The sequence below is a fragment of the Orbicella faveolata genome, unplaced genomic scaffold, assembly GCF_042242905.1.
Source record: "Orbicella faveolata isolate gen_17 unplaced genomic scaffold, um_ofav_v1 contig_25, whole genome shotgun sequence".
Classification (NCBI taxonomy): Eukaryota; Metazoa; Cnidaria; class Anthozoa; order Scleractinia; family Merulinidae; genus Orbicella; species Orbicella faveolata.
The window spans coordinates 21,893,686-21,916,220 of NW_028301553.1; the positions used below are offsets into that span (position 1 = coordinate 21,893,686).

General features: G+C 39.7%; 1 protein-coding gene across 1 annotated transcript in view; it reads left to right on the top strand.

The window, feature by feature from the left end:
• The first annotated feature begins 273 nt into the window (after nt 1–273).
• Nucleotides 274–22,535, top strand: part of LOC110068260 (fibroblast growth factor receptor 3-like) — a 40,674-nt gene continuing 18,412 nt past the window's right edge. The window contains exons 1-9 of the mRNA XM_089294451.1: nt 274–358; nt 435–809; nt 7,517–7,792; nt 8,794–8,912; nt 10,070–10,134; nt 10,588–10,766; nt 16,465–16,488; nt 17,686–17,805; nt 22,211–22,229. Of these exons, the coding sequence (XP_089150577.1) occupies nt 283–358; nt 435–809; nt 7,517–7,792; nt 8,794–8,912; nt 10,070–10,134; nt 10,588–10,766; nt 16,465–16,488; nt 17,686–17,805; nt 22,211–22,229 (1,253 nt within the window). The 5' untranslated portion in view covers nt 274–282. The remainder of the gene's footprint in view (nt 359–434; nt 810–7,516; nt 7,793–8,793; nt 8,913–10,069; nt 10,135–10,587; nt 10,767–16,464; nt 16,489–17,685; nt 17,806–22,210; nt 22,230–22,535) is intronic.

Here is a 22,535-nt window from a genome sequence, read left to right on the forward strand (position 1 = left end):
TAAAAGAAATTAACCAAGTTTCCTTTTGTAACTCGCGCTCTATAGGGAGGGTGTTAGTAATGACGGTACTCTAGGCGAGGGAGCGACCTTAACAACGCTTACCCAGGAAGCTTACCCACACACAAGTACGCAGTGCGGACGTTTCCCTTCGTTTCCGTAAGACAAGGTGGGCTCTGGGAACGAGATTGGCTTGGCGTGTCCTTGGCTTGAGTTTGGCGTCCCTATGACATCATTCATCATTCATCAAACATAACGAACAATCTTTCCGTTTCGTTTAAGAAAATGGATGCTTTTTTCCTTCATCTTTCTCGATGTTTGTTGGCCATAATTTGGCTTTTTGGAGTACTACGGCTATCTGGTAAGTTAGGGGAATACGAATGAAATCTCGATCGAAAATTCCTCTGGCTAGCAATTTCTGTATGATGTGATTTCAGAATCGGCGATCTCATGTGCAGTTGAACCTGAAAATCCCAAAAACGTGGTGCTAGGAGTCAACAGCAAGACAGTATCTCTGAAATGGGAAACATGCCGTAGTGATAATGGCGAAACCATTGACACCGTCTTTTTTAAGAGACAGAAACCTGGCGAAAGTGAACTAGAGCTAATAGCATCCCGAACAGGCGATGGTGCGTTCACTTCGAGCCCACAATTTGCAGATTTCACAAAGTATAGAGCACGTCTCGATCAAGAGCTGCAGATTTTTAACGTCCAAATAAATGATGAATACGTTTATACACTCGAGATAAATTACAGGACCAGTGCGAATGTTCCTAAACAGAACGTTTTCCAAGTAACTGTTAAAGTGAAAGGTAAGTAAGACTTAAAGAGTTCTCGGCAGTGGAATGTGTTTGTTGCCTTTGCCGTTTAGCTAGAGTTCAGTTGTTTACTTTTTTAGTATCTGTGATACCAATGAGACTAAGAACTAATCGTTAACCACAAGTAGGTTGTATGTGTGTAGCATACAGCGAAAGACTGATTTATGAGCAACGAGTATTCCAAAATAAGCTTCCATTTTCCTGAAACATCAGTCGTGATCGATGGCAATGTTATTGACGTGCATCATTTCATCTCTTTCCTGTGTACACCTTTTTCTTGAAATGTAGGTTCGAGGTTCACTTTACTGTTCATGTACGCGTTACTAAAATATTAAACCTTAAAATGCATTCGTTGTTGACCGGATACCGTGTTAACTAGCGATAATAGCACGCGTGCGTGTTTCCTGAGAGGTAAGCTGTGCGGTGTCTATCCGACAGGCCTGGGTTGATATTCCCTGGGCTAAAATATTTCACATTCAATATGGCGGCTATGTTTACGTCTGTGATCAAAATTGTTTGTTATTTACGTCTGGTGTTTGTTCTTTCACAGCGGAATACTCCAAAACATAAAACATAAACAGTTAGACCTGTTTCACTTCAATTACTTCAAATGTTGTGGCTGGATTACGAAATGGTCACGTTCATGTGTTTACGCGATCGTTACAATCGAAGGCTACAAACGTAAGTCTTGGTCTCGTAATGTACTTTAAAAAACAAACTATCTTCTTCTTTCAAGAAATTATTACCTTATGAAAAATATATTTGTCCAACGTAACATAGATGTTTTCATATTGGGGGCCAGTTGTCTGAGGACCGGGGGCGAGTTGTCTGAAGATCGGGGGCGAGTTGTCTGGGGCGAATTGTGCAGGGGGCGAGTTGTCCGGATACCACTGTCAGTCCCGATCAGCTAAAGCGGCACTGGCTTCGAGGGAGAGGGATCTTTGCATATTTCAAAATTATAATTCCTGATGAACACGATAAACACCCAAATTTAGCTATTTGAAGAATTTAAATTGCATTTGCGATTGGTGGGATACTATTGAATGACATTCTTGTGATCTTGTAGCGTTTAATAAAAGGTTGTGTATCACGATAAATCGTTTCACTTTGGATGACTCAAAAGGAAAATATTCGTGTTAGTAAACTTTACGTTTCGAAAAACGATAATATTATTGTCGTTTGCTGTGTATGAAAGTTCACGCTACAGTTTGCTTCACCTAGAGTTTTTTTTTTGTGTTATTGGGTTTGTTACTGATGTGTCTTATTCAAATAATTATATTGGTTGTGAATGCTTTTGCAGTATAAGTCTTGGTATAACGTCTTCGTCTAAAGATCATAGTTTCGAAGGCTTATGTGCGGTGTAAAACGCACCAGTGACGTCATCAGGCAAACAGTCTTCAGGGTTACCAGGATCTTCAGGATCTTCAGGATCACCAGGGTCTCCGGGGTCTTCGGGGTATTCGGGGTCTTCAGGTCTTCGGGGTCTTCGGGGTCTTCGGGGTCTTCGGGTCTGCGGATCTTCGGGGTCTTTGGGTCTTCAGGGTCTTTGGGTCTTCGGGTCTTCAGGGTCGTCGGGGTCTCTGGGCCTCTGGGTTTTGGGGTCTCTGGGTCTCTGGGTCTCTTGGGTCTCTGGGTCTCTTGGGTCTCTGGGTCTCTTGGGTCTCTGGGTCCCTGGGTCTCTGGGTCTCTGAGTCTCTGGGTCTCTGGGTCTCTGGGTCCCTGGGTCCCTGGGTCTCTGGGTCTCTGGGTTCCTGGGTCCCTGGGTCTCTGGGTCTCTGAGTCCCTGGGTCTCTGGGTCCCTGGGTCTCTGGGTCTCTGGGTGTCTGGGTCTCTGGGTCTCTGGGTCTCTGGGTCTCTGGGTTCCTGGGTCTCTGGGTCTCTGGGTCTCTGGGTTCCTGGGTTCCTGGGTCCCTGGGTCCCTGGGTCCCTGGGTCTATGGGTCTCTGTGTCCCTGGGTCTCTGTGTCCCTGGGTCTCTGGGTCTCTGGGTCTCTGGGTCTCTGGGTCTCTGGGTCTCTGGGTCTCTGGGTTTCTGGGTCTCTGGGTCTCTGGGTCTCTGGGTCTCTGGGTCCCTGGGTTTCTGGGTCTCTGGGTCCCTGGGTCCCTGGGTCCCCGGGTCCCTGGGTCTCTGTGTCCCTGGGTCTCTGGGTCCCTGGGTCCCTGGGTCTCTGGGTCTCTGGGTTTCTGGGTCTCTGGGTCTCTGAGTCTCTGGGTTTTTGGATCACGGGGTTTCTGGGTCGCTTGATCTTTTCATCTTTATGCTTCTTATCGAATAAGAATTCTCGTAGTCCATTTGACTATTGAAACTTGTTTATTTGATGACTCGTATTTACAACTAACTCAATCATAAAAGCACATGCGATATTATATTAAAAGTCTCGTGATCAACTGTCAATCATAATTGTCATTTGAACTATGTACAAACAAAACATAAACAAAAACACCGTGTGGGCTAATAAGTTTCATGACACTTCTCTTTTCGGTTTTCCTGTCAACAAACTGCTGAGTCTTTTTTGCTTTTCCCTCATTCAATAATAATGTAGCAGTATTTTAATCTTAAAATACTTTTCTTAAAATATTTTAATCTTAACTTTTCATCCATTTATTATCATATTATAATGCAATGTTAAAAAAGTAGAAACGAAACACGATTGTATAAAATATTGACGACTATAAAATACCATTAACACAACTTGTTAGGATATGAAATAAAGTCGGCGACCAATCTTACATTACAGCAAAACAATAATCAAGTCTCATTTGTCCTCTAGAAAATATCTAATATCTAACTCTGTCTCAAAAAGGTTCAAAAAACGTATTGTTATATTACTGAACATTAATGGCCTACTCATGTAAATAGGGTTTAGTCTGAGGTTGAAAAAGTCATGAGGTGCATACTGTTTGTCAGAGCAAATTGCTTTGGATGACTGTTAAATATATTGTTATAGTAATTAGGAAGGGTTTTCCAAAATCAGCAAACCTACTGAATATACAGGTGTATATATGGCAGTTGTAATAATAATATTTAGGATAAGCTTTGGGGGACTCCAGCTCAAGTGGCTGCAGAAGAGAATAGTTAGGCTGTTCATAGTTAATAGAGGGAAATGGTTAAAAATCCGGTAAACATCAAAGAAGCAAACAAACAAGCTAATATTTATGTTGGACAGTCCTTGGCCCTGCACCTCTTGTTTTATGCTCATTGACTCTACATGGATTACATAATTGCAAAGCTTCTATTCGTTAGTTGTATGAGCACACATAACCACCTTTTGCATTTTGCCAGGTTTTGTGCAGGGTCAACCACCAAAATAGCAAACAAAAAAATACAACAAAGAAGGGCATTTTTCTGCATTCTTAGTATTTATTATTAGTTGGTCAACCCAGCCATCTATCTCTTACACCTTTAATGGCCGCTTACAAGAACCATTTTCGTAAGCGGCCAGCTCTAGTAATCGAGATCTTCGCATCCCAAGACTGTCTGCTTACAAGAGCTTTCACTGTGTTGACAATAATATTAACAAATAAGTAATTCCAAATGAGCCTTCCCTGTGGTTGCCATTTTGCATCAGAGCACTGTCAAGTCCTCTAGAAGCCTTAAAGGTGTTTGATGGCATTGTGATGAAGGCTAATTTCAATATCAGAGTCACTTGACATAACTTGAAGATGCATGTATATGAGGCACAATTGAAGGGGTGAGTGCAAAACCATGCTAAGTGACGATTTGGGTGAAAAAAAAAAATTTTCGCGAAAGGGCTTGAATTTTTGCATGTGGTCTTCAATGTAATAGAAAAACGCGGCCCTGTATTTTTGTCGCTGGTTTTTGCTTCGTTTTCGAGTTATAACGTATGCAAAAATACTTGGCTTTTCCTAGCCATGTCTTTAGGAGTTTATTTGTTGAACAGCAAACAGGCAGACTGTTTATAGTGCATGAAGTTAAAATCAAATCTCACAGCATATATAGAGCGGAAATCTGGGAACAGATTGTTTACATCGGCTATTGTGACGTGAGCACAACACGTGAATCGATCGAGCGGCAAACGAAATACCATCGAACTAAAAAGAGATGTGCCGCATTAGAGCTCTGTCAACTAATATCTTAAGCATTGTGTTAAAATACCTTGTGTGCCTGCCTGGTGGTTGAGAGGCATCATAAAGCCTCGATAAACCCGTAAGTCATCAGCACGTTTTAAAGAATCAAAATGTGTTCTGAAACTTCGAAGGTAGCTGATATACCGTAATCGTGTTATCGGCGTTCGAAGTCAGATCGAGCCAGGCAGCAAAGTCCAAGAGCAGTTCTTGCCCAAGAAAAATACCCTCTCGTGAGTTGTGGCCCATTTGCCAAGCGTTGCTAGTGTCAAAGTTTGGAAAGCGAGAACTGGTTTTTGAGTGATAAAATTTGTCTTGTATCGACCGCCATGTTTTCCCGCGCACGAGGTGTAAAGAGCCTTCCCGGCATGCATTGCGATCACGTTCTGCTCGCGTTTCTCGAACTGGTAACTAGATTGTTTCGGCTTTTTTCATTTAAAGATAATAATGGCCAACAAGTAGCGATCGATTGTAACATAGATCTGTGATCCAGGTTGCTTTGATTTTATTTCATATCGGCATGATTTGTAGTGTTTTGAACTTCTGGGATCAGTGGACATGCAGATGTATGGAGACCCGTACGTTGCGCAGAAGGGTTAATTTGTTAAACTGTTAGGCGGTGCGTGACATAAAGCTACGATCGCGTTTGTCGAAAAATATGTATTTATCTCGTGATTTTTAGCCATTTAAGACGTTGCTGTATTTGGAAAAGTGCTTATTTGATGTTTATCTGTTCAGTGCAGATAGTCATTGTCCCAGATAACCAAAGTAAGTTACAGATGTTAACACTATTTTCCGGCCGCCATATTTTACCTATTTAAACCTGAAATCAACATTTTTGAGCTTATACGTTGCGTGAAATTAACATTTTGCTGTTTTCTAAGTGAAATCAACATCCTTGCCGTCACGCGTTAACGTGAAATCAGCATTTTTACCTATTTAGACCTGAAATCGACATTTTTGGGCTTATACGCTGCGTTAAATCAACATTTTTCTGTTTTCTAAGTGAAATCAACATCCTTGCCGTCAAGCGCTAACGTGAAATCAACATTTTGACCTATTTAGACCTGAAATCAACATTTTTGAGCTTATACGCTGCGTGAAATTAACATTTTGCTGTTTTCTAAGTGAAATCAACATCCTTGCCGTCACGCGTTAACGTGAAATCAGCATTTTGACCTATTTAGACCTGAAATCAACATTTTTGAGCTTATACGCTGCGTGAAATTAACATTTTGCTGTTTTCTAAGTGAAATCAACATCCTTGCCGTCACGCGTTAACGTGAAATCAGCATTTTTACCTATTTAGACCTGAAATCAACATTTTTGAGTTTATACGCTGCGTTAAATCAACATTTTGCTGTTTTCTAAGTGAAATCAACATCCTTGCCGTCACGCGCTAACGTGAAATCAGCATTTTGACCTATTTAGACCTGAAATCAACATTTTTGAGCTTATACGCTGCGTGAAATTAACATTTTGCTGTTTTCTAAGTGAAATCAACATCCTTGCCGTCACGCGTTAACGTGAAATCAGCATTTTGACCTATTTAGACCTGAAATCAACATTTTTGAGCTTATACGTTGCGTGAAATCAACATTTTGCTGTTTTCTAAGTGAAATCAACAACCTTCCCGTCACGGGTTAACATGAAATCAACATTTAAACCTTTTTTGACCTGAAATCGACATTTTTGAGCTTTTACGTTGCGTGAAATTGACATTTTGCTGCTCTCTAAGAGAAATCAACATCCTTGCCGTCGCGCGTTAACATGAGTCAACGTTTTAACCACTTTTGACCTGAAATCAATAAATTTGAGATTATATAAGTTGCGTGAAATTGACATTTTGCTGGTTTCTAAGTAAAATCAAAGTCCTTGCGGTCGCGGCGGGCCGATCCTTGGCTATTATAACAAAGGGTCGGCTCTGTTTATCATAACAAAGGCCCGGCTTCGTTTATTTGAAGACCTCGGCGGGAAAAGGGCGCTAGGTATTTTAATCAAAAGTGAACTTTGTCGAAAACGCTCCAAATTTCCCATACAGGTTTGTTTAGGTATGTTTAACAATGTCCCGTAGTTTTTCCGCTAAGCTTCGCTTCGTTTTCGAGATATTGCGTATGCAGAAAAACCACTCGGTTTTCCTAGCGGCGTCTTTATAAACGAAGCAAAAACCAGCGACAAAAATACAGGACCACGTTTTTCTATTACATTGAAGACCGCATGCAAAAATTCAAGCCCTTTCGCGAAAATTTTTTTTTTCACCCAAATCGTCACTTAGCATGGTTTTGCACTCACCCCTTCAATTATATTTTGCTTGTTTTCAGCTAATAACTTCATATGACATAATTTTCGTAGTCATATAATTAGAAAACAGGTATTATTTTTATGAACAATTTTCACATTTCTTTCTATTATAGTTATAGAAGCAAGAGAAATTCTGTTGAAACCCAAGCCTTGATATTTGTTTTCATAGCTTTCCAGTCATGATCTGTATTTGCAAGAATAGAGTTGTAGAAATACCGCTTTTAGTGTGTACATTCTTATAAGGTGTTTTCTTATTTATGACTTATTAACTTTCCTTCTTCCTAACGCGCATACATGTATGTGTTTATTTCCTAGTGCCTCCAAAAATAACTATTGCCCCCACCCGTGAGGTTCAGCTTAGTCTTAGTTCAAGCTCTGTACAGAACCATACACTGAGCTGTAATGCATCTGGTGATCCACATCCAAAGATCATCTGGACAAAGACTGGTGTCCCAGCAAGCCAGTTCAATGACTCTGGTTATGAGCTTCGTCTTGTTAATGTGCAGAGGAAGGATGCAGGATCATACATATGTACAGCGAGTAATGGTTTTGGTGATAATGTTACTGCCATTGGTATACTTAACATAAGATGTAAGTGTTATAAAATTAGTTTCAGTGCTTGAGGCAGAAATGTAAATAGTATCACTTACATGTACATGTACTTTCAAAGATTACTGTTTTGAGTTAATCCTTTTCACTTGGTTGGAAAGTATTCTTATGACATAAAACTAACAGACTGAGCATAATGACAGGATAGGAAGAACAGCAAGAGCTACCAGACATTATCAACTGATATTTCTTCTTTTTTTTAATAGCCAGTCTTTACAAATTCTTAATTTGTCAATATAAAACACAGACTGCCCCTCACTAGTAACTCCAAGCCAATGTTGTTATATGTACTTTTCAGTTGGTGAATAAATTTATCACTTTGTTTTATGAGGTAACCATACCATGTGCAGGTGCTGCTGTACCAGGGCGAGCTCCTGACTAGTTACCTGAGTGTTGGTTACTAGTTTAAATTGATTAATCTTATGTGTAGCTCACATGAAAGAAGCTTTGCGATAAATCTCATGAATTTATGTCACATTGAAAACAGAAAACCTAATTCATTTGAGAAAACATTGATTCAAAGGAATTGCTTACCATTCTGACTAATGGACTGATGTTTAATGTTCAGGTAGTCCAAGGCCTACAAGGTCTTGGACTACCTGAACTTTTGCCTTTGGGCGACTAGAAAAACTTACTTTTTTCATAATTATAAGCTTTTAAGTCTTGGGCACCCAGGATTTCATGGTAGGAATCTTTTGGCTCCATGTAATTTTTTGTAGACCACAGCCTTAAATGGAAGTTGGAATTATTTTTATTTATAATGTAATAATTTATTTCTTTGGTTTTTAATTCTTGGTTTTTGTTATTGTTCTTTTGGCAGTCCAATTTGTTTTGGTTTTTTTAAATTAAATTAGGCAGGGCTCAAACTCATACAGCTATAGTTGATGCATTCCTGATCCCTAATCACAGCCCTGGTTTACAGCACATGAACAGCACTTTCTTGTATTCTACTTGTTGATGTATGTTTGTTTATTGTTTAAAAGGCACTGATTGCAAAACTGAGAGAGTTGGAATTAGAATACGAGATTTGACCTACAAGGATCCCTTTGGAAATGAACAATCAACTGAGTTTGAGGGTTTAGAATCACCATTGTTGTCAGCAGTAAGTTATTTTAAACGTGCGTTTAATGATTGGGACCAAATGTATGTGCCTTGAAGGTTCTGGTGTACGCACTAGGTTTGTGAGTCAAACTAAACGTGGAGATATTTAGTAAATAATATGGTTAGGCCTTCTTTAGTGACAGAAAAAAGAAACCCCAAATTCCTTTTTGTTGTGAAGTTACTGGGGATATTTAGTTTCTGTGAGATCTATTAAAGTTATAATCATCCAAAATCCACAAGCCAGTCCTAGGTGGTGGACTTAACATAGAAATGGAAAGGATGTAAATTTTTTTGAGGCAGCAAATGGTGTAAATCTTGAAGTGTGAAAAGAAAAAACAAAATTGGTAAATTTGTAACTGGCACACAAAATTGTAGAATTTCAGTTGTGTTTGTGAGGATAGCATCTACATACATGTACAAGGCATAGCCACCAATAACAGTATACTGTAAGGTTGGCATAAGCACACAGTGGTCAACCACGCATACAGTGACTTTCTTTGACCTGGACTTCTGCAAACTTCAGTTTATTTGATGAGAACCAGCTGGTATTGAGAATCCTGTGTATTCTGCCCTTGCATATAGCTGTATTTCATTATGCTTATGTTCAGGTGTCCTCATGTTCTTAAATATGCTTATGAATACCCTAGTGAAAGGCAGCCTTAAGATTCACAAGCATTTGTTTATCCATGTTTGCTATATCTGTTTTTTCCAAAGGACCACTCACAGGAAGCCTGAAAAGTACATTAAGATCAAGATTCTTTTCGTGACAATTGCAAGTCCTAAGGCTTTTTCATATGAGAAGAATATTGTATGTCAGACTCAGTGGAATGAAGAGGCCTAATCTGCTGAGCTTCTTTTCTCTACATACACATGTATGGCCAAAACCTCACTACCAAAACCTGTTCCATAATTACAATTTATAGAGCTGCTATTGCAGTTATCAGCAGTCTTTACATGTATACAAACAAAGTGCAAGGGTCAATCCGCGTTGTTTTGGTCTTTTTTGTCTTGTGTATGCCTCTTTAAACAAAGGAATATCTGATTGCAGACTCTTTTTTTCGCAAATTAGGCTACTTGAAGTCCTTCATAAGGAAAGCATCAATTTTGTCCTTGAATTTTATTGTGTTAAAAGTTTTCCCTTTTGTTTGTTGTCCTTAGATTTGGGGTGCTTATGCTGACAATCCTGGAAAGCAACTACACAGAGTTGATGTTGTAGAATTCAGGTAATTGCACTGACTAACAGAGAAATTGTGTAAGAAAGTGTGTAAACGACTTTTTAACAAAATGCAAAATTGCATTTTATTATTAGGTTTTCTGAGCTTTAAAATGTAGTCAGCGTCAGCTTCTGGCAAAAATCACCATCTAGCTCTGTACTTCATGATCCTGGCCTGCAACCACTCCACATGTACTTGACTATTTGTCTGATTCTTAAGAAAATGATGGTTGCCACCTTCAATAATAACGCTGGCTACACTGTACTGAAAACCTTTGTGACAACCAGGCCGGGCTAATTGGTTTATTGAGTATTTCGACTTAGCTGTACCAAGTTATACATGTACATGTAAGCATGCTGTCATTGTACATGTCCAGCAGATGATTCCTTAGGTTCATGAGCGTGTGTACATATATGTGAACCTGTGATTAATTGATATTAAGGTATTGTTTTTACATTATAGGGATGGAAGTGTATATGCTATTGTTGAACTTGCATTTGGACCATCAGTCAAGGACCCTTTGAAGCCACTGAGGGATGAAATGAACGATGGAAAACTTGGTTCATATACGGTTGACCGTCAACTTGATGTGAATCCAACTATTGAACCTACTACACTCTCACCATCAACAACAACAAAGTGTAAGTATGTCAAGCTCGTTGGTCAATGTTAATATATTTGTGATAATGTTTAAAGAAAAGTTACTTCTGAGTGGAACATTTCCTAAGTTTGCCTTAGGGTTTTGCCAAATGAAGAGCACGTCGCACCTCAGTCATGTCATGCAAACAAGCTGAGTGCAGATTGAATCTGACTAGTGTAATGCGAAGATTTTTATAAGAATGAGTCGACTGCTGCCAAATAAAACAAAAGTAAATTCAATTTATGCTGGCAGGAGGCGAACACGCATAGGTCACAAGACAAATTTCGCAAGAGCTTATAAAGGATAAACTCGCGATAGCAAATCCAGTATAACTACATTCGAGTAGTGCTTGTTTTCCTGGCTTAGGAAGACGAGTTCCTAAAAGCAACAAAGCCCCCGGTCTTCCCGCAAGAGGGCTTCACGAAGTTGGGAAGCCCGCTTGTATAACCCACGTGCAGGTTAACTCGGTGCTAAGAGGAAACATTCAACTGATTACAAACCACTCGTCGTCTTTCATTACACGTTTCTGGAATCATCACTGACAGTCAACTATGATTGTGAAGTGAATAATGTTTCTTCCTCGTGTGATGGCAGCAAAAAAGGGGCAGGAAGGAAACTCGGACCAGGTCAAAACAGTTCGCAGATTTAAATAAGAATGGCAACTACTGTGTATGTCTCTTTCTTGAATAGTTCTCATTCCGTTTTAAATCAGCGATCCGAGTTTTTTCTTCAGTTTCTGTTCCAAAAATATTTCATGTACGAATCTAGGTGCTCCATCACAATCTAAAGCCGTTTTATCAAAAAAAAAAAAAAAAAAAAAAAAAAAAGGAAACCCGTTCTTGATAATGTCACTTTAAGTAGCAGTAAGAAATACAGAGTTGTGCATTTCGGCGTGTAGAACAAATATGAGAGATGACAGTCTCTTAAAAAATCTGTTAGAATCCTTGTGTGAGCTTTTTAAGTGTGCCATTTCATGTGGTGGTTTGTCTTTGCTTCAAAAAAACATATGCTAATGACATCCCATTGGGCAATTTAACGAAACCTCTTTTAGAAAGCACACGCCATAACATTTTTTTGCAGCTTAATATGCAAAAAAAACAATCTTTTGACTTAAAGGCTTGATGTGAGCAATAGTTGTGGCATACCACTGTAACAATCACTGGTATTTCACGAGCTATAGTTTTCATTCATTGTTTTTAATTTCTTTTAAAATTGACCTTTACCGATGATAATTTTGTCAGAGTAAATGGAGTGACAGGTCAGGACGACTCTAACAGTTCGCGACATTTTTACATTTGCTTCTCTAAGGCAGGATGTGCTGTTTTTTTGAGGAGAGTAAAGCTGCTCAACTGTTCGTTCATCTAAATGTTTAGATGTTATACGTCTGCATGTTTTGGTAATAACTTTAACCTTATCGAGGCACGTTCTTAACACTCGAGCCCTTCCAAAAACTAACAAGAAGCGGTGAAATTTAGAGTGTAATATCTCGAATCAATAGAAAACAGTCAGGCGCTGTTGGACACGACTGGAGAAGCGTGACAGGAAAAATTTTCTCTGGAGTTCATTTTCATCTGATCTCCGAACGGCAAACATCTCCCTTCGCCAAAGGTGATATGGAAATATGACTTTTAGGAGGTTCGTTCGCGCGCTTCCGATGCTGAAAGAAATCTCGAATGACATCCATATTGAATCTTTCGCAGGACAAATAACAACTGTAAATGTCTTCTGTTCGATTTACAAAGCCACCATTTTCAGTGCTGAACATCTGATTTTAAGAAATCGAAGCTTCGCGGTACGTTGAATCGCTACGGTTGAACGGAGAATTATTTCCATTTTTGACTTCTTCAAATTCGATCCTAACTTGCTGGAATTGAACATAACTTAGGTACTTTCTTTCTTAGATATCTCGACTTATGTATGAATTACATCGGTGTATCGCTGGCCAAACAAAATGGTTCTTGACCTGCTTGACAGATATTATTCTTTCGTTCGACGCCAAGAGAGCTGAGAAGTAAATCCCACGAAGAAAAGGGTTGCATTATTCGAAAACAAAGCAATGTTTTGTCCTTGAAAACTTGTGTAAAGCTTGATTAATCGAGTTTCGCCAGCTGTATTGCCTTATTAGTCAAAGGGAATCATCAACAGCTTGCTAATAGGCGATGGCTCTTTCAAGAAAACGGAAATAAATTGCACGAAATGAAATAAAAATGGCAATTGACAATTGTTGAAGTAGGGTATGGTTTGCTTCAATAACCCCTAAGGTGAGGGCAATCAGTGTAAGTGGAAAAAAACGTTGTATTGGTCCTCTGTACCAGGTCACACTCTTAGCAAATTCTTTTTTAACTTACAAATCCAAGATTAGTGTACTGTATGGATCTAATTTTGTAGAGAATGTGATAAACACGATTTTGGTCATGCTCAATTTCCTTGAATGTGTTTTAAGTAAAAGGCCCACTAATGTCACTAATGAATTTGCCTCAGACATTGCCACTGGCAATATTAAATTATGTTTAAACTGACGAGAGTTAGAGATTTCTCTTCATCTTGTGTTTAGATGTTGGATATAACTTGTATTTGCTCTGACTGTCTATTGCTGGGTTCTAAGTAAATGTGAGGCCATGTAAAAGGGAAATCGGGCGCAATGGAAAGAAGGCCTGGTTGAGTTACATGACATGAATATTTTGGACAAATAACATACCTCATACTATTTATAGTGGTTGCGACTTAAAAATTGCAGATAGATGTGAAAAAAAAAAAACACTAACTTACATCTACCAGAAAATAACGTTTTTAAAACTGAATATTTGCAAAGTACTGACAAGTACATGTACAAAAAAAAACCAGCATAACAGCACAAAAAAACATTCAGGAGGCAGTGGCCCGCATAAAGTTCACTTTTAAATTATATTTTAATAGTTGTGATTTATATATCTTAAACTGGAAGAATGGCTATGATATATAAATTAGCAATGAATGAATAGCTCATGCCTTCATTGCATTTCCTCATATTACGTCTCTGCTGAAGCTCAATGTAACTTATGTAAACGAGGGAGCTCTTTACCCAGAACAGTGCTATGAAGTATCTGTCAGTTTAACATTTATTACTCACTGCAAGTCTTGTAGTCCACAACACAGTGATCATGTAATGATTTTAAGATTTCCTATATTTTGCCAAAAACAGTCTCCGCAAAACGTCCTCGTGTCGACTCGTAATGACTGTAACCAACTGAATTCAGAACAATAGTTATATCCCAGATCATTTATACTGGAATATTTTGACTGAGATAACTAAATTATGACACAATTTTGAAATAAAAGCAGATGCACTATATTGAACACTTGCGGTAGCTTTCAAAATTTGGGATTGCCATGCAGCTTTATAAGTAGTCAGTTGCATCATAAGTATTCTGTTTTGGTCTATTCCATTCTAAATATGATATCGTAAACAGCAGCATGCTGTAGCTTTCCTTGTTTGATAACTACACTGTATGTTGATAAATTTAGTTATTGGGAAATTAGCGAAGGTGACTCTAAGCCCATAGTCTTTCAAAATACCAATTGGTAATTTAGCATTTGCTTCAAACATATTGGCTGGTTCTGGTATAATTTATCTTTGCATGCATGACAATACAAAGTTTCCCTTTGTCTGCCTCCAGGTGGGTTGACAGTTATGTGTAAATACACATAAAACACTTATTATCTATTGATTAAGCTTGCGTACAGTCTACCACTACTGCCAACATTCAGAGGAAAACAAGTATAAAGAAGTGGGAGATCAAAGATAATTAATCATAGATGACTGCACAATAACATCCAAGAGTAGTGAATTTAATTTTTAGCTGAGATAACAATTGAACAGACAGGCAGTGATCATGATAATGAAAATCACTGTAAATGAGATGATATCTTTAATGGACTAGTATACAAAGCAGGATCCAAAAATCTTGAACATCGGCCAAAGAAAGGGATAATGTGCGCACTACGAAAAGAAATTAACAAGAAAACATTAAGATATAAGGGGAAACAGCCGAGCCACAAAATTATGCACTTATCTTGATAAAACAAGGGTAGAAATCACACCATCAACTCCCGCGAAATGCCGTGAACATCTGACAAATAAAGGAAAAAGCCCCAACTTTAAGTCTGATTTTTGACCGTTAAAAGGTGGGGCCCGCCTGGGCCCGCCGGACTTTTCTTAAAGTTCAACCATCGAACTAAAGTTTCACGCGAAAATAATCTGCAATATTGATCCCTGTTACCCCGCAAACGACCAAAAGAATATCCATGTCAAGAGCGTGTGCTAAACAAAGGTTTTCAAGATAGCATGATTTCCATTGACTAGTTTTGATGCAAAAAATGCTTACCTGCACTCAAGACTTCGCAAATAACTTGCCTAACTGTTACACTAGCAGCTCCTTGAAAAGGTTCGTTTGATTCTCATAATGAGTGCAGAAATCAGTCGAGAAATGACCACCTACTCTCAACTCGCAAAGAAAAATGTGGCTAAGACGACGAAAATCTTTCCTGCTCAATCATTTCTGCTTTCAGATTTAATTTTAACGTGGAGGTCGCTGTCTTCCAAAGCAGTTTATTCCTTGACAGGGTTTTGGCAGAAATGAGGTAACCTATACACTGAATGCAAGTATGGCAGACCACTTTGTCGGCTCCCGGGACAAGCCACATTAAAGCGAGGCTAGTCAGGCTTCGATATTTTGTTTTGACAATGATACCGTGTCCTACACCGCCTGGAAAACAGTCTTCTGAAGCAGCGATAGCCAAATAGCAGCAACACATCGACCAGAATGTTAACCGTGGGAACAGTTCAATTTTATTGGCTTTTCCATTTAATTGGATCACATTTGTTGACTTTGCAACCAACAGCAAATAATTCTGTCCGTATCTAGCCAAAGTTCAAATAATCTGAAATCAATAGCAAACAGTTCTCTAGCCAGAAAACTGCAACCCAATAACTCTATTTACTGACAAAGTCTTAACCGGGCGATGAATAGTCTCTGGGTTTGAATATTCATATGTCCATGTCGTTAAAAACGTTGTCACGTTTACATCGTACAGTAGGAATTCTTTGAAAATCTTTGCGGCTGTCACCGCGAAAAGACCTGGCTCTTTCCCACTTACGTACGATAGCTCTACTGTGTAAAACATCAAAATGCTGCATGGTTTGAAGTTTTGTCGAGAAGCCGGCCGAGTGAGATCCTGGCTCTGGTCACCGACACGAAAAGAAAAAAAAATGAAAAAGTACCAGTCACTATTCTTGCATAGGCACCTTTGTCATGTAAAATTTGCAAGTAGTTGAAACTGGAAAACCAGAGGTACATATGTTCCAAGTTTCTTTTATGTTTAAAGTGTGTCTAAAAATGTGTTATAAACTCGCTGACTGGTCAAACCAACTAAAGGAGTAGTTAATAGTGCAGGATGTCCGTGCGTTCCGTGTATTACAAAGAGAAACTTTGGAGGAGAAGTCCTCTGAATCTGTGTTGGAGATGCACTGCATACTTATCAGATGGTGTAAAATCAATACCAACTCTTCCCTGTTTGATGTAGTCTTTGATCACATTTTATGAACTTGGTTACTCGTTTCCAACTTGTCCTTCTCTCCAGAATGTTTCAAGATTGATGTCTCTTAGGGTTAGGGTTAATCTGCTTCGTATGATTTCTTTTTAGAGTGTATTCTCTAACAGCAGCAGGAGCACGATCGGAAACAGGCAAGTACCGATGTTGTGTTTGTCAATGCAGGGGGGGGGGGGGAAGGGGGGAGGGTGGAGGGGGGACACTTTTTTAAAACCAGGGCTCCATTTGGGCCAGGCGACATTTTTTGTATTCTCATCAACCGGATGCAAAGGTCAAAGCGAACACAAAATTCAGATGTCATGGCATTTGGACACCATCTTTCCTGCTCAATCATTTCTGCTTTCAGATTTAATTTTAACTTGGAGGTCGCTGTCTTCCAAAGCGGTTTATTCCTTGACAGGGTTTTGGTAAAAACGAGGCAAACTATACACCGAATGCAAATATGGCGGACCACTTGGTCGGCGCCCGGGACGAGCTACATGAAAGCGAGGCTAGTCAGGCTTTGATGTTTTGTTTTGACAATGCTTTCCTAGAAAAGTCTTGCTTCGTCGTCAATCTGATCTGTTTTATTTCGCTGTGCCTAGGAGTTGCTGTGTTTCTGAATGCCACGAGAAGGGATAGAAATATTCCACTGTTCACCTTCAAGGGATAATAGTGGATCAATGCAATTCGTTGAGACGAAGAAAAAAAGTTCACGATCGCCGCGGGAACTAAAGTTTGTTCGGTACATTTCAGGATAGAAGGTCTTAGAAAAATCGTTTAAATGACGAGCTTATGTGGTGTCTGTTGGTGTTCCAACACGATTTGTGTGGCCAGTGCCTTCCCCAAGGTAAAGAAAAGCTTCTCTTGAAAGACATCCTCTGTCTCAAAAGAAGAACCAAGACTTTTCTGGGGAAGCATTGTCAAAACAAAACATCAGAGCCTGACTAGTGTCGCCTTCATGCGACTCGTCCCGGGCGCCGACCGAGTGGTCCGCCATATTTGCATTCGGTGTATGAGTCTTGACCGTGCAAAAATTGTTATGTAGACCATATTGAAGTATCTTAGCTCAAAATCTTCTTGTGATCTCACTGGAAAATTAACCGAGACCACCTTATACCCCTAGTTTGTTCAAATCGGAATCGATTCGCATTCTACCCATGTACTATCAATATTTCATCAGTTCTTTGTACGTGGGGAGTATAGTGAAAATGCCTCATCGGCTTTTGGACTCTGGTTTTGGCCCAAAACCCTGCAGGGGCAATTACTTTGGGTATAATTCCGGTTGACTGATTCTTCAAACTCAAAGTTTAAGTTCAAATACGTAGCCTAACGCTTTTTCTGTTTTTAAGATGCCAACTGGAGGAAACAAAAACAAATTCTTCACGCCATTTATTCAACTGTCATTTGTCTCCTTGTGGTGGTTGTCATTGGTCTGGTTATTCTGCTGTGGAGAGGACGCTATAACAAAGGTGGTATTCTAAGGTCTTTCATCGATTACAATATGAAACATTGCGAAAGAATGTAAACCTTATTTGTTCAAAAGTAAGGACGATGTTTCAACGTTTGCTTAACGCCATCATCAACTTAAAGTAATTACACATAAGAACGAATTCAAGAGACCAATTTCGATATATTAAAATTCAGCCTAACACATTAGACCTCAGAACGAGGCTCTGGGGAATAAACCCCACAAACTCTGTATTTATTCCCCAGAGCCTCGTACTGAGGTCTATTGTTTTAGGCTGAATTTTTATATATCGAAATTGGTCTATTCAGCTCAATTCAATTTCGAGTTAGCTAATACCGCAGTAAAATTATTGAGGACTCTCCAGTATAATATATTAACTAAACTTACCTTAATTTAACTTAAAAAAGAGTACAGATATAGTGTACTATAACAGAAACTAATGAAAATATTTTTGTTATTCATACCTGGCTACTGAATTGATTGAGGGGCATGCATTTAATGTTAGCTGGAATCACTTCCTAAATTTTTGATTGAGGCCAGTACCTGAGATCGTGTTAAGCCATAATTTGTTCAGGAAACTAGTCTCTGCAGGTTTTGCTCGGAATCATGCCTGGTGTTGTAGTTATGACGTTCGAGGCAGGTAGGATTAGATCAGAGTAACTGCGATTCTTGCTATGGGGTCTTGTATTGTATGTACAAGAATATAAATATCAACTGAGAATTTCTAAGGGTACACGAATACAATTAAAACGAAGGTAAAAATAAATACATGCTAGTTATGCACACTTTCTCGCGGTATACCACGAAATATCCCACTTGTCAGTTGTATTTTCTTGGTATACATACTGGAATTTTATACCATGCCATAGTAAAGCACAGTGCCCAACACAATCAACGAAAAACACGGTCAAACTCTACTGCTGACTGCTGTAACTCAATCATGCGACGAACTCTTTTGAATTCTCATTGTAGCCTGACTGATTGGTTTCCCGTTAAATTGTTTTCGGTTATTGTCGCATGTGGGCCAAACAGTTGGGTTTGCTGGGCGAGAACAGCAGTTGTGGTTGAGACTTGAGACGGAGGTTTGACTATGTAGTCATCTTGTTGATGCCCGTGTCTGAAGTGGATGGCCTAGTAGTATTGCTGCGTGTAGTATTCTCGCTTAACATTCCAGACATTTTCTCCCGGTGTTTAATGCTTGCCAACCTGTGATGATCGACGAGTCTACTCTTTTATGACCACAGCTGGATTATCCGATTGCTCGGGACCTTTGCTTCGTACAAATCATTCAGCATAGTTTTTCGAGCGCTGCGATTGCTTACATTTTTCTCCCCAGCCAGCTTTCTCCCCCTATTCCCTTTAACTGAACAGCTTACCGAGGTTATTGATGCCCAGTCTGGTTTGTGTACCAATTGTCTTATTTGGGATTCACAATGGCTTGAAGGTAAAAGGTTGCATTTTTGTCGAGCATAGGCTTTTGGTTTGCACTGCCGGTAAACTCGGTAGGTTTCAACTGGACAGTTTTCTTCCTCGGAAGCAAACATTTTCGGCTTGAAATCTTGGTCTGAGGGCGTGCTAGCCACTGCTCTGTCTCGTCCTTTCGACATTGTTTCCTCTACTATCAAGTACACCTCGCCATCGAGTCGAGTGTTGTGTTCTCCTTTACATCGCTGCATTTCGCATCATAGTGTCCTTGGGAACTTACAAACTCTGGGAATTATGACTTTCCAAAATGCCACGTTTAAACAGTTCTACTCTGGCCTCCCTTGAAAAGGGATTAGAAGCATTTGGTTTTCGGCCTTTTCCTTTTCCCTTAAGTTCTTTCCTTCAAAACGTCACGATGTTTGGAAAATTCGTGACTTTCAGTCGAAGAGTATTGATACTGTTGTTGCCTCAAATGACGTTCAGTGGAGTTTCTGAAACTTGTCAAGGAGTCAGGCTCACACTCCTCTCCATCTTTCTTTCGACTTTCTAATGAAATGTCAAAGTTAGTTATCAAATTATCCAAGAGGAATTTCAGTCAGCATTCTTTCCTCTGAAAAGGGTGGTTCATGAATGAACTTGACAAACTTGCTGACTTCCGAATTCATTTTCTTTCCCGTACGTGGGTTTCTTTGCTCTTCAAAGTAAATATCAGCTTCTGGATCAGTTAGCGATGTTTGGTTCAATTTTTTAATCCCTGCCTTGACCTCAAAAGGAGATCAGAGTAAAAATTTTGGCTCTGACATGGCTCAATGTGACGTTCAATCGACGTTCAATACTCGAAAGAAACTGGAAATGGCGCCGCTTACTAAATTTCGGTGGGAATAAGATCGCAGCCCACGATGGTATAGTTGGGTGTAATACATAAACAATAGCCTCCATTTGGCGCGAAAATATGCTAGGATATTTATCTGCGGACATTATTTGTCCCGAGAAGCGAACAGTTTTCCGAGAGTGTAGTTCGAGAAAAACTGTGAGCTTTGAGGAACAGATAATGTCCAAGGACAAATATCCGCGCATATTTTCGCGCCAAATGGAAGCTAGTGTGTTTATTATCCTTCAAATCTTTTTCGCAACACGCGCAGTTTTGAAAATTGGGGAATATTCTCGGATATTCCCCAGTTTTAGCCGGGGAATATTCGATCACGTGACTTGTTGAGACCAATCGCGCGCGAGCGAAAATATTTGATGGATTATAACGTCGAATATACAACAGCTTTCCTGTATTCTGATTGGCTGTGGCATGGTATAAAATACAAATTTGCACGCAAAGTAAGTCTTTTTGAATAAATTTCTCAAGGTTCAGTTCCTTAATGAAGAGCATTTGAAACTCCAAACAATGAAATGTCATCTTTGTAATCTTGCGGTCTACAATTTTTTCAATTTTTTTCAAACGCTCTTTATTAAGACAAGGTGTAACGGTTTGATTGTCCATTCATCGATCCTGGGTTGGGATTTAGATCCGTTCAGAACACAAAGACTTCAGTCGTCTCTTTGAACTGGGGATTATCGCGTGATGATAAGGCAACAACAACAATGACGAAGGCCGGAGGCAACGTCTTGTAAAAGTGATATAAATTAGCTACGGCTGAATGTGTAGTAAATGCGTTCAATTCCAAATAGAAATACATGTACCAAGATTAGGCCTCCTTAGCTTTCTCACGAAGGAGTTTCACTGCAGGAGTTCAAATAATTAGAACTTATTAGAAAGGTATTCTTCAGTAGTCAGTGAATACAACTACTGCAAGCTGGAATGTTATCTATGACTTTCTTGAAACGTAACATGTTTGATCGGCCTGTTAGGAGGATTCAGATTTCTTCTCCAGTATCGATCAAGTATCTTGTGCCACACTGAGTGATGAACATCTTCCTTGTTTAAGGATGGTGCCTACTAAATACAAAGGTTTTTGCGCCAAATTAGGATCAGGCGGAAAAAAGTAGATCCTTGGAAGGGCTATTAGAATTCACAAAGAAAAATGGGGGTAGCCATGAATTTTTTTGAGACAATTAACTTTGAATCTCAACAAACATGCTGACATCAGCATTTTTCTGAAAAAAGAAGGAACGGTTATTTCTTAACAGATTTCCTTACAATTTGCCTTTACGTACAGAAAAGCAAACACATTTATAAAGATCTTAAAACTGCATGGTAAAAGGTAACATGAAAACCATTTTTGGTTTGTTTTTAATGACAAAATCGTTCCAACAGCGCTTTTAGCGTCTCTGACAGCCTTCCTCTGGTTAAAGTACAGTTTAAATACCTTTTGCTCACAACCAGAAACTAATCACATGTTGAATACGCTTGCCACGTCCATTTCATAACATAAAATGTAGGAGTGACCACGCGTTTTTGAAAGTTATTGATCTTTTTTGAATACTTTTACGGCGCCCGTTACATTTTTTCCTGTCACCTCCCCGGTAAGTAAGACATTTGCGTATCTCGCACTTGTTTTGCGTGCGCACTACGCCGTCTGCAGGTACATGTTTACATTGGATTTCAGTATAATTTTCGACAGATAACAGCTAGTACGTTAACAGTTAGTGGTTAGCGATATGCTGCTATTCTGGTGTTCCTGGTTTAAGTACAAGTTCATTAAACTTGATTTGTTCACAGTAGGAAAATTTGCTTTCATTTTAGTCATGTACTTGGCAACGTCCGCGTGGTGCGCTCAAACCATACCTTGCATGATGCACAGAATGTGTGCACACTAACAAAAGACCGTCCTTAAGCGAGTTACATTTCTTTCCGATAATTGCTCTTCCTATACCTAATTACTCTTGTGTCACATGTTATGAAACGTTATAAATGCTCCCAGTTTGTTCGTTGAGGGTGGCTTTCATCGGTGTACTCCCACTAATACATAACGGGCCTTGTGAGAGGTTTATTTTATACTGCAGTTAATCATACTCTTTTCTGTTTATAGGGCCTGGTAGTACCACAGGGTAGGTAACATATGTCGTTGTCATTTTTGCCCCTTCGCCCCTTCGCCCCTTCGCCCCTTCGCCCCTTCGCCCCTTCGCCCCTTCGCCCCTTCGCCCCTTCGCCCCTTCGCCCCTTCGCCCCTTCGCCCCTTCGCCCCTTCGCCCCTTCGCCCCTTCGCCCCTCCCCCTTCCCACTTTCCCTCTTTCCCCCCTTCCCCCCTTCCGCCCTTCACTCCTTCTCTCCTTCACTCCTTCACTCCTTCACTCCTTCACTTCCTGTTAGACATTTGGAAACCCGGGGGAACTCCCATATGAAAAGGTCAGGGA